Below are 13,088 nucleotides of genomic sequence, written 5' to 3'. Positions count from 1 at the left end.
TTAGTGGGTATTCTCCTCCTCTCCCTCTGGATAGCAGAGGGGGTTACGGAAGGAGCGAGTCCCACATACCGCCCCCCCAATGGGCTTCCCTCGCCCGGGGGGCGATGATGCGTAAATGCATTCACCCCTGCGATACCAAAAAAAAAAAAAAAAAGGGTTTCGTAGCCAAATGGCAAAAAACGGAACCCTTATAGATTCGTCATGTCCGTCTGTCTGTCCGATTATGTCACAGCCACTTTCTTCCGAAACTATAAGAGTTATACTGTTCAAAGTTGGTAAGTAGATGTATTCTATGAACCGCATGAAGAGACACACAAAAATAGAAAAAAAAAAACAATAAATTTTGGGGGTTCCCCATACTTAGAACTGAAACTCAAAAAATCTTTTTTCATCAAACCCATACGTGTGGGGTATCTATGGATAGGTCTTTAAAAATGATATTCAGGTTTCTAATATATTTTTTTTCTAAACTGAATAGTTTGCGCGAGAGACACTTCCAAGGTGGTAAAATGTGTGCCCCCCCCCCCCCCCCTAACTTCTAAAATAACAGAATGAAAAATCTAAAAAAATATATGTTATACATTACCATGCAAACTTCCACCGAAAATTGGTTTTGAACGAGATCTAGTAAGTAGTTTTTTTTAATACGTCATAAATGGTACGGAACCCTTGATGGGCGAGTCCGACTCGCACTTGGCCGCTTTTTATATTCCTCGCGTGATTAGCACGCTCACTGATTTATATTGTTTGCGATATCGGCGAAAATGGTGGCAAATCCCGCATAAACGTAGTTTGATTCTAGACCTAATTTGATTACACCTATGAGTTTTGCTTTTACTTCGTTCAAGCTACTTGTTGATTTTTAATTTTGCAAATTATTTTTTGTGAACTTACCAATTTTGTAATTGAATTTTCAAACTAATAATATCTTCGTATAATTCTTATAAATTTGTTTTACTTTATAATGATGTAATTATAAAAAAAATATACGTTAATGTAAGCAAATGAAACGAAATTTTATTTTTGCTCAAGTAAGGTTCAAGGAAACTAATACTTACCTACTAGATAGATATGTATGTAACTACAATAAAAATAAAACTGCCAGGATTGTGAATCAAATACGTGCTCATCGCGTAAATATTTACCCTTATCAGGACCCAAAGTCACGGAATATGTGGTGTATTATTTTTACCTGTTTGTGCAAACATTATGGCATATTTCATGTATAGGCCTAGCTGCAAACTTTCAGATCGATTATCGATCAGATATTGGCTCCGTATTGGAAATATTATTTGATGTGATTCTATCTATTGTATGATCTCTTGCACAAATATTGAGTTTACTCGTAATGCAAACTTTTAAAATGCTATCAAGTCAGTACGTTGTAGGTTCTGTATTTTTAGTAGTATCTGTAGGTATCCAAAAATAAATGGGAAATGGTTATAGTAGAAAGGGAACCTTGGGCGGTATGCAAATTTTGCAAGATTTAGTAATGTTTATTTAGGTTGGTATATCTAGCCAATGTGACACTCGCTTGCGCTACGATAACGAAACGCTTTGTGTCTCTCTATCCCTCTTCCATATTAGTCCGATAGTGACAGTTGCGTTTCGTTCGCTATAGAGTGTAAGTGATTGTCATGTTTGCTATGCACCCTGATGACACGATTTTCTGTTCCTTTTATATGCATCAGCGTGGGAGAAAGTATCGTATTATATATCAATATCAAAACTTTAACAGATTCTGAAACTAGGAAAGCAATGTGAATTGGAAGTCACATTTAAAAAAATACATTTATTATGACGTTGATTTGCAATGAAATACCTAGTTCTTAGGCCCACGTAAAAAATGTAACAGAATCACCTCACAAATCAAAGTTTCATACTTAGAATATCGAATTATAGATTAGCATCATCATTCATCACCATGACGATTATGAGCTTTAAATTATGGAACAAAAACCAGTCTAAATTTTACCAAATAAAAGATTTTATGAAAGATACGGCTAGCGATGTATAAGCTCTCAAGCTTAACACACAAATGCGTGCTTATTTGTTCGGAAGCGAGCTTAGTGTTCAATTTGCTTAATAGACTATGACAAAAATAGTACAGATCATAACTTTTTACAACGTTGAATGCTTTCTAAATAGGTTTCTCTTAAAACTAAACCATATCTCTATCCATTTAGAGTTGAATTTGAAACCAAATGTTATAATACCAGATCGATATTTTTATTGGGTTTGGGTTTTCTATGCTAATGAGTCCAGCACAAATACGACGTGCATGTGAAAACTGGTTGTTAACAGTGGACTCTAGGTTTTTCGTTAAGTAATATGTTGCATGAATCTCAAAGTAAGGTAACCATTTGATGATAACGTAGCATTTGATGGTGATTACTAATCATAGCATGGATGTTTTGATATAATTATCGCCTAAATGAGCAGAAAATGTTATTATACATTTAGGACAGTGTTCTAAATTTTCTCTGGTAAAAAAAGTAGAAAAACGTTTATTCATGGCAAATGAAATACAAAATGCAATAATAATAACTCATATTTATATATCTCATACCTAACTAACTAACAAATAAAATCAAATACGTCATAAAGTAAATAAATATGTGTTTTATATGTTTTTCTGGCTAACAAAGTAAGTAGGTAAAAAGTTTATTAATCGCAAAGAATTAAAAGTGTAATTAAAAGAGTATGTACGTAACAAATAAAACAAACTTTGGTCTAAAACAATTAAAAGTGTTATTAGAATTTTCAATGCCCGTGACCCTGCAATTTTATTCAAATTTTCTGCTATAATGACTATTGAAATATTAAAGTTGTTTACATTTGAGCCAGCTGCATAAGTGAAGTTTGCGCAATTAATCTCTCGATGAAGTTTACGGGTCAGGCCAAAGCCAACCCAAAATGACAATTAGGACGAGTTTTCCTTTTAGATAAACATTTATGAAAATATATGTTTGTGACAACTGAGCTATAAATACACTAAGCGAATTGATCACTTTATGAATTTTAGAAAATACGTTAATTAAGATAAAGATTTTACCTTTGGCATAAACCGAGTGTGGTTGCAACGCCTGCACGGTCACACTCGTGGTATGTAGCTCGTCCGCGCGCAGTCTGAAGTGGAAGCATTCTGAAACCATCGCGCTCCCGTCGTCGGCGACCTCGACGGCTGCTGTTCGCCGCGCGCGTACGCCGCGGCATGCGCGTTCCTGCGTCACGCGGACCACCATTTCGCGTTTGCTTGAAGACGGGTCGAGCTACACAAAAATATAATTGTTATTGTTTTAAAATATTGTAAACATGGGAAACTCAGCTATATATACAAAAGGATGTCAACTGCTTGGCTAACGGCCCGATTCGAAGAATGAGATACGATAACGGTAAGTTCAGGTTTAGATAAATTCTCATTTAGATATCGTTTATATGTCGTATAATTGACAGAAGCAGCTCGATTCGGGCAACCAATGTCACTTTGACGTTAGAAATATCGTAGATAGATCTTATTGGAATCACAGCGGAATCGAAATAAACGTTAATTTTGACATGTCGTTTAGTTATCGATCTTTTAAAGATCTTTCCAAGATCTTAAACGGGTCTAATCATTCTTCGAATCGGGCCGTAAGGCTTTTCCGAAAGATTATGCACAACATCCGTTCATACGCTGTCCCCATCCAACAGTTTCCTGAAATCTGTTATAGTCCGCCTTGTTGAAATGTATGTAGAAAAAACGACAAAGATTATGTTAGAAAAATATGGTTGAACGTACAATTATATTATGTTTAGTCTTTTTATGAAACGGCGGAAAAAATAAAACCCGCGAACCTACAGAAAATAAATACCTTTGTTTTACGCATAGCGGCGAATTTAATTATCTGTATAATTATTTTTCATTTCATTTTGCACGTTGTTTTAAACAAGAGATACTATGAGAAAATGAACATAAAGATAATTAATTTTTCATTTACTACTCCTGAAAATAACTTGAAAATACATTACCAGGTAATTATTTTTCTGTGGTATTAATGTATAGGTCCCATATCTTATAGGGAGCAGATGGTTTTACTACAGTTTTGGCACTTGTAAAGTGTCTAATAATATATGATCTACCTAATACTTGCCTAATTATTTGCCTAGCCAAGGTGACAATCACTTGCGCTACGATAACGAAACGCTTTGTGTCTCTCTATCACTCTTCCATATTAGTACGACAGTGACAGTTGTATATTTCCCAAAGTCAACAAAATACAAAAACTTCTAGGTGCTTAGACTGCTTCGTATGTAGCTACGTATCCTTATAAAATAATAAAAGACATTATAATTAAATAAATGACAAACAAACGGCTCCCTAGGGCATACCCAACACATTGTGTAAAGAGAGTCTACGGCGGACTTCAAATTGTATGCGCACCGAAGCGGGAGCAAGTGCGGCATCGCTGTATAAGTGCATGGCGCTGTCTCGCTCACACACTGTAGCGGTGTGCATACTTATGTATGTATGTAAATGGTTTCAGGTAGGTAATTAAAATAGAAACCTGTAATCTACATACTTGTAAATATTCCGGAATAAGATTTAACAAATTGCTGACTGACGACTTCAAATGAAATGCTTGAGAAGGGTTGTAGAAGTAAGACACAGACGTATTTTCATAGTATCTCAGATTTAGAAGATGCACAGCACGGATAACGAGAACAGGGAACTTTTCGATACTACCAAAAATTTATATTTGAGGCTTCCATTAATCAGTATCTAGGCAAAACGGATCATACACATTTTTTAGCAAACTTGTTTGCGTTTTTCGTTTAGACATCGCAGAGTTAAGGAAATCTAAAGCTAATTTTTACGCGGCACCTTTCCAGACGGGATAGTTTTTTCAGTACTTGAGACTCAAATAAAAAAACGGGATATGTATGTACCAGAGTCGTGAGAGTCGTTAACTTTGAATGTATTGTCCACAGAAGTGACTGTATTTTATAAGGTGCTCGGACTCGTTCGCGTCTAAAGTTGCCTTTTCATTACAAAATTAACCAAACCTAATTTTGACGCGGCACCTTTACGGCGGGATACATTTATTCAGTACTTGAGACTCAAATAATAAATACAGGAAATGTATGTACGAGAGTCGTTAACTTTGATTGTACTGTCCACAGGAGTGACCTTTTTCTAAAATGTGTTTGACCCAAATAACTAACGTCAAAGGAGGTGGTATAAAGTAAAACCAAAGTTTGAGCGTCGCTGAATGTGTAAACTAAGATTTAGTGGCAGTAAACACTCGTAGGTTGCAAGACGCGTTTTTATTGAAGCTACGCTTTTCCCTTTACACATTTACCGCTGAGCTACGGCCGTAGCGCTACGTCGTAGCCGATAACGGTACGTAGTGGAAACGCTTCGTAGAGGCAAAACGACAACATGTGATTAGCGCTGAATGGGTTAAGTAATGTTTTCAAGATTGTTTGCTACAATCACTACCAAACGATAACTTCAAAAATGAAGCATATTTTATTCAAAATGCTTTAAATGATCCGTTAAAAGATAGATTATTATCAGGTGGGCAGTTTTATTGTTGAAATTTAAAAGGCTAAAACTAATTTACCTTTAACCCTTTGACTTCTATGACTGTGACTGTGAGCCGATGTAGATTCTCGTTGTACAGTAGAGACACCAATATTTCACCTAAGTCCGATGTCGGTTCTTGAAGTTCCTGTTTCAAAGAAAATACTTTTATCACGAAAAATCTTCAATTACTTGTGCTTTCTAAGATTTTTGTAAGTAATTATTCGACTTGAAATCCTCTAAACTTGAAGAAATGCTTTATTTTATTAATTGGGTCAAATTTCTTTTCATTATTTGTTTCTGACCACTCTGCCACGCTTGTATTTATTTATTTAAACTTTATTGCATGATATAAAACTGTACAAATGGCGGACTTAATGCCTTAAGGCATTCTCTACCAGCCAACCATTGGGTCAAACAGAAACTTGTAGTTAGTGCAGGATTGTACACAACGAGAGGGAATATGAAACACAAATCAAGTTATTCTAAACAATATGACAATATTCTATTTATATTGATATCTTCCATCAAATAAATAAAAAAGAACAGTGCTATTACATGTCTTTATAGTTGTAGATTGTATTTTACTTGAGAAAATTTAAAACTAAAACTCATCCCATACAAAAAACTACATTCCGTCACTTTTTTTGGGTACAAAAAACAAGACAACGAAAAGAATTTTGACTCAATTAACTTGCAGATGACGTCATGTCTTAAATGGATTAAAAAAAGAAGTGGGAATTTGATAACTCGTAAACAATATCTGGTTCCAATATGTTGACCTAAGAAATAAATACGACTAATGACGTCAACATAAAAAAATGCATTTAAATATCTATTTTGGTTAAAGTTAGTACGCTGGTATTTTCATGCCAAAAAAGAGATGGGTGTCCTTATCAACTTACTGTTACTGCAATAAGTCTCAGATTATAATTATAATATTGTATACACGAATATTGTAGAACAATTTTCTGTCTAGAGATCATATTATACAAGTGTTGAATATTGTATTGTACCTTTTCAATATCCATTTTATACAGCTGTGGTTCTTCGTCAGGAGCAATGCCTTCGAGTTCTGACAGCGGCAGGATGACGTGTCCGATAAGCTGCTTCCCTTTGCCTACTCGGCCAGAGTCCAGGACCGACAGCTTGAGTGTAAGTCCGTCCAGTTTTCCAGGTGGGATCTGGGAATATTGTTAGTGTTTAGGAAATTATAGGTCTACTGTTAGATAATTATGGTCAACGGCTGTAGCACGGTGGCATTTTTATCACTTGTCACTATGCCTGTTCTAACAAGTAAGAAAGTGACAGGCATAGTGACAAGTGATAAAAATGCAACTGTGCTACAGCTTCAGCTACGACTGGAGGTAAAACTGTAAATACAGAGAAGGTCATCTTCTTCTTCGCGTTGTCCCGGCACTTTTCCCACGGCTCTTGGGAGCCTGGCCTCCGCTTGGCAACTAATCCCAAGAATTGGTGTAGGCACTAGTTGTTGCGAAAGCGACTGCCATTTGACCTTCCAACCCAGGCCAAACTAGGCCTTATTGGGATTAGTCCGTTTTCTTCACAATATTTTCCTTCGCTGGAAAGCGGCTGGTAAATATAAAAATGATATTTCGTACATAAGTTCCGAAAAACTCATTGGTACGAGCCAGGGTTTGAACGCGCGACCTCCGTATTGAAAGTCACACACTCTTACCGCTACTCCACCATACACAAAAAAGGTATAAGAGTAAAATCATAACAAGAACCCAGTATAAAAATCGACTCATTACTGATGTGCACGGATATGATGATCGTATTTGTCTATGTAACAGCGTGATAATGACAGTGTCTGTCTCTTTCAATGGCTTGGTGTTAATAAGTGACACATATTTTATCACGAGACTAAAGCCATCCATAATACCTATACTTACTAGTTTGCAGAGAACACAGTCATGTATTTAGAGTGTATACTGTGACCTATATTAAGGCCAAAACTACACCTCAAGTACTGAACTAATGATTATTTAATATGTCAGTGTGTAGACATGACCTATTAAATAATAATAAATATCACAGATATTTGTAAGATTTATATGTACACATTACATAGTCTCTTCGTTAGTGGGTGTTAGTGTTATTGAATGGCCCAGCCTGTTAAACCAAGTAATTAGACTTTGACTGTTCAAACAAACCCGAATACCTTAAACTTTTAATGAGCAAATTAGTTAAAATAATTTTAGTTAGACTTTTAGTTTTAAGTTGAACTTATTTTATTGCACGTATTTTGCAAGTCATCTTTTCCCAAAGTTTAAGCTTACAATATTATGCTACTTGATTGAGATTTTGTTTAATTTTATTTAGGTTTACCCTCCTATGATACTGCATTTTTTTTGTACCCATTCCACAATCTATTTTGAACTTTTATTGTGAAACTAAAAGTTCCAAACTCAAAACGAATAAATCTGGTTCTCAGGAGGGTAGGTATATAGCTTTAAATACATTTAATGTTTAATTTATATTCAAACTAAGTAACTTTCGTACGGATCATTTGGCTATCATATCATGCAACTCTATCAATCTATCAAATTCGTATTTAAATTTAATATATTGTTGGCCAAAAACAATTCCAACAACAGTCTGTGGGCGTAAATTTTGTTTTACAGATCAGAAACTTTTGCACTGTGATGTGAGAGGTTAAAGTAAAAGTTATATTTTTTGCATCACACTTTCTCAAAAAAGGTGTTTATTTTTATTCTATATTTTAAATGTCATGCAAACTATGCAGATTATCGTAGTTTTTTTAAACACAATAAAAATAAGAATCTATCTACTTTAAAAATATATAATTTAATTCATTTATTTATTTAACAAAAAGGTGTGTAATGTTATTGTATTTAAACTAAAGACTTTCGAAATACACTGCAAATTCCGTCAAGGTTATATCATAATATCAAAACTAACAAATAAAAATTGATCAATTACTTTTTTTTTAATTTTAATCTTATCTAATCGCTACGAGCAAGCAGCTTTCATTTTATTATAGACGTGGTAAAATAATAATATATATTTTTAAATCATACCATAATAAACTTTGCAGATAAGAAATTTCTTATTCGGGTTTTCATTTAAATTGAGCATGTTGCCGTTATAGAGTGCACTTAATATAAATGAGAGGATCTACTGCCATGATAAAAATATGCGTTACATAATAAGATAAGCCGCCAAGTTTATTGAAGACGAGAGGTAATAAATCCTGTACCCCTAGTGTAAATATTTTCGACAGCGAAACGTGACGTACGCGTTTGCGTTAAGTGTCATTTTGTATGAGATTTTTGACTTTCCAAAACGTCCCGCTTGGCGCGCTGTTCAAAAACCCATACAAAATGAGACTTAACGCAAACGCGTACGTCACGTTTCGAAATCGAATTTATTTACACTAGGGGTACAGTATACAAAAACGTAATACTCGTATATTTGAAATACATTTTAGGTATTGTTCTAGATTTTGTCATTTTACAACCAGTCTTGTACATATGTATTGCCATGGAAAGCTTTGTTATGAGATGGTTTTAAGTGAAAGTAAAGTTTGTCACAATGACTTTAGAATTAAACTTAAAATCAATAAAAAAAGCATTCAGTTTTAACAGAATCCATAGTGAACCTACTTAAGTTAGGTATCCCACCTATCGCCCCCTCTCAATACCTACCTTACCTCTTAATACCTTTGCCGTTTCCTTTTGAATTGAACGGTAGAAAAACGAAAAGTTAGCACGTGATCAGATTACCGAATGAGACTCTTTACCTCCATATGAAAGCACAAGTATGGGAAATTGGAACCGGGAGAATAAATTGAATTTAAGCTTCGAGAAAACTCGCAGGATATTTAACTTAGCTTTGTAGGTATGTAAATAACATGGTTTCGATTATATCGCATTTTTCTTTTGTAATCTTGTCTTTTATTTACAGAAATAAATTGTTACATTTTTCGATCCATTTGGCTAAAATATGCCAAAAGTTTGCTTAGGAACTAGTTTTTGTATAAACCATGTCCTTTTGGGATAATTTCGGTTGCTAATTCTGGTGAATATTACTGTGCAATTGTGTGAATATTAATTCCAACGGTGATAATGATTTGCGTGTGTCAGCTTTGTATTCAATTGGCAGCTTCTGCACTATAAAAACAGGTCAACCTGACGGCAACGGTGTTAATTACAGCGTATTAAGCCGACCGTGTGGATCCGCCACTTTGTAACTATTATTAAAAGGAACGACCAACAAAGGCGTTTAATTACACTGTACATTTTAATTACTAGATACCTTTTTTAAATATATTACATTTTACGTACGTAGTAAACTGGTCAGGCATAAAGCCAACAATGAAAAATACATTAACTTTTTGCGTACCTAACTTTAGTTCGGTCAACGGATTTAGTATAATTAATCATACGGGTAATAAATAGCCATGAATAACCGCGTGTGGAGGGTTTATAATTCCAAAACAAACAGAATACAAAATAATCCGAACTACAAAGTACATGGCGAATAGTGTTAGTGGCTACTTTGATACTAAGGTATTAAACACGCACGTTTCCAACTTTGTATCACTTAAGTAGCACAACGCAGCACTGAGGATTTAAAACGAAAGGGGGCGAAGTCACGCGACTGCTTCTTAATCCAAAAGTAGTCCCTATTTTCCTCTTTGAATTTTTTTATGGAACTTGATTTTCACTCCTATTCATATAATAATCAAAAAATCGAAAAAGTCATATAAAGGGGCATAGCTATGGTTAACATACAATAAATTGTGTAACATAATTTCCATAATGTCAATACTCATGGAGAAAACTGAGTACTTCGTTTGTATGCTTAAAAGTGCTATCTATGAGAAAGTTAATAAAAAGTGAGTAGTGGTATACTTTTTTTGTGCAAATGAGAACATTGTTAATAAATATCTCCTATGGATATATCCTCATCTGCAAGTCTGTGTTTATGTACTCGTAATATTCTCCAAAAAACTGAACTAAATTTTAAAACTCACTTGGTATACGAACGTCTCGTCAAACATTGGGTTGCAGGACTTCTTCTTTTGCTTGGTTTGAAGAACTCTTCTCTCGTCTGGCATCAGTTGGATTCTATCAACAATAATATTATAGTATTATTTTAGGATTTAAAATTTGAAGCTAGAATAATTTGCATGTATGTATTCTATCAAATTATCAGTAGATCTTTCAAAATCCATTTATTTTCGCACTACATTGAAGAATAAGTCACTTAATACAAAATATATATCCACAACAAGTTTCGTCAACGGCCTACCTAGCATCTATATAACAAAAAGCAATAAACAAATAGAAACCTACCCCCCACTCTGATTTTCACCCGGACCAAAAGTGCCAAAAATACTGGCAGCATTGCCTCGCTGAATGGCTATCAGTAGATTAAATGTTATAGGTTATAAAGTGATTTTAAAATTATTTAGATTTTTTAGACATTAGGTACCTATAATAAATACGAGTAGATAATTGAATATTTAATATTAACCTACAAAAGTCTGACATCTTATTTTCATATTTATAAGCGAATTTGTTAATTAATTGTACTCAATGTTAAGTTTAAAATGTACTACTATATACACCGTGTTTTTATTGAATTCCGTTACCTTCGGGGTATTGGTAAGTACGTTTAAGGAAACTACATGACAGTTAATTTTCCAAAAAAAAAATATTTTTTTATTTTATTAACAATTTTTTTGTTATAAGAAGTAATTAAATGTTGCATATAGCGTTGTTGTTGCACGGGCATTACATTTATCTCAATCAAACAATTGAAAACTGTGACATGTCAATGTCATTTCGAACATCGATCATCCGAGATAGTACTTACGTTTAGTAGCAAATGTATTAACCTGTACTAAACACTAATCAATATGTGAACGGGCTCTAAGGTAAGTGTACACACTCGTAAGGGCTTTATAAGATAAAAATAAAATATTGATTATCTCCGAAATGGAGTTTATTAGAATACCGGTGTCTTTGAGAAAGTTACTTAATTTAAGCTGAGGAATGCACCATGCACCCTTGAACTTAACGCAAATAAAAAAAAACACGGTGTATAAAGTTATCTTGTAGGTAAAATATATTTAAAAATCGCTCCTAACAGAATGCGCACACGTGAAGTCACGGGACAGGCTTAGCCTAGTGTGACCCACAAAATGTATGTAAATGTATCTGACTGATTAAAAAAAAACACTTTACTTCTAGCGCATATTATTATCATACATGTTGCAGTGTGCACGAATTTTATACAGAAAATACAATTATGACGTAAACGCAACGCATATGACATGGCATTGTGAATAGGTATGTAGTGTAGTCGTTCTGTGACGTATTAGTACTATTCCATTTTATTGTTATTACTTAGTAACAATTATGCAAGTAAAATGACAATTAAATCGAGCAATTTACTAGAACTTATTTTGGCAACACATTATCTAATAGATGTTAAAACAAGTTAACTGCAGGACCAATATCCTTTTAGTTGGTGCGGTTGGGGCGAAATTCGCAGAAACTCGAACTTATGTAGGTACAGTGAGGACAAGGTGTTGTCCAGTTCCTGCCTGAGTCTGTGTTTAAGTACCTCTGACATACATTTTTGTATGAAATGTCAAATTATGGCTACACAGCATTTTACTAAAATCAAAGATAGCGAGAATTGATGAATAAAAACTCATGACGATTTATTCATATCTTGTAGTGGACTTAGTTAACGTTTGATATAAACATATGAAGTTCGATTGCTGCTCTTGCATTTTATATAAAAAAAAAGCTTATATCTTTAAGTAAAATTTACAAAATATTTTAACCCTTAGAGTGTGTTGGAGACTGCAACCAAACACATTTCGATAAACCAAAATATACAACAAGACAGTTGACTTTTGACATGATCGTTGTTGTAAACATAATTATAATCACGTTATGACGCTTAACTTAGAGCAACACTTAACCAAAATAATACTTACTTTATATACGGATCGCAGGCATTGGCAAGAGCAGGGGTGCGAGATGGCAGATGTTTCACCTTCAAAATGTGCACCTGAAGTCTCTCCGTGGTGGATTCGTACTTCAGCGTGAACCACACGCGCCCCTAGGGAAATTAAAACGAAAGGTGACTAGGAACATCCCTCATACCGCCAAATTATTGACACAGCTCGTTCAAAATGGCGACATAAAAATCATTCGTTAAGTTACAATATGCGCTTGGATGTAAATCGCACCAATCAATTGGAGTGGAAATATCACTTTTGAATTTGGAATTCAATTTTTTTACAGGGCTATTATCGTATTTTGAACGTTCATCAGTGTCCATCTCCTTCGCTCTTGCAATGTTTGAATGAAAAAGATGGATAGACTAATTTAGAAAACCGGAATTCGAGGAAGGATCCAGGTTATTTTGTTTTACGATTTACACCTACGCACCACGGTATTTCAATCAGTTTCTGACAGGCCATTTACTAAACAATAAAGAGCTCAGTAGCTCT

The 13,088-nt window shown here is 34.4% G+C and overlaps 1 protein-coding gene across 2 annotated transcripts in view; it reads right to left on the bottom strand.

The window, feature by feature from the left end:
• LOC133526720 (synaptotagmin-15-like) overlaps nt 1-13,088 on the bottom strand; it is a 105,534-nt gene that overhangs the window by 16,275 nt on the left and 76,171 nt on the right. For both annotated transcript variants that reach the window (XM_061863441.1, XM_061863442.1), the window contains exons 7-11: nt 12,570-12,694; nt 10,590-10,683; nt 6,583-6,750; nt 5,607-5,714; nt 3,056-3,272 (exon numbers count right to left, since the gene is read on the bottom strand). In XM_061863441.1, coding sequence (XP_061719425.1) covers nt 3,056-3,272; nt 5,607-5,714; nt 6,583-6,750; nt 10,590-10,683; nt 12,570-12,694 — 712 coding nt within the window. The remainder of the gene's footprint in view (nt 1-3,055; nt 3,273-5,606; nt 5,715-6,582; nt 6,751-10,589; nt 10,684-12,569; nt 12,695-13,088) is intronic.

This window comes from Cydia pomonella, chromosome 16 (genome assembly GCF_033807575.1).
Source record: "Cydia pomonella isolate Wapato2018A chromosome 16, ilCydPomo1, whole genome shotgun sequence".
NCBI classification, from domain to species: Eukaryota; Metazoa; Arthropoda; class Insecta; order Lepidoptera; family Tortricidae; genus Cydia; species Cydia pomonella.
This window is presented reverse-complemented; position numbering and strand designations above follow the sequence as displayed.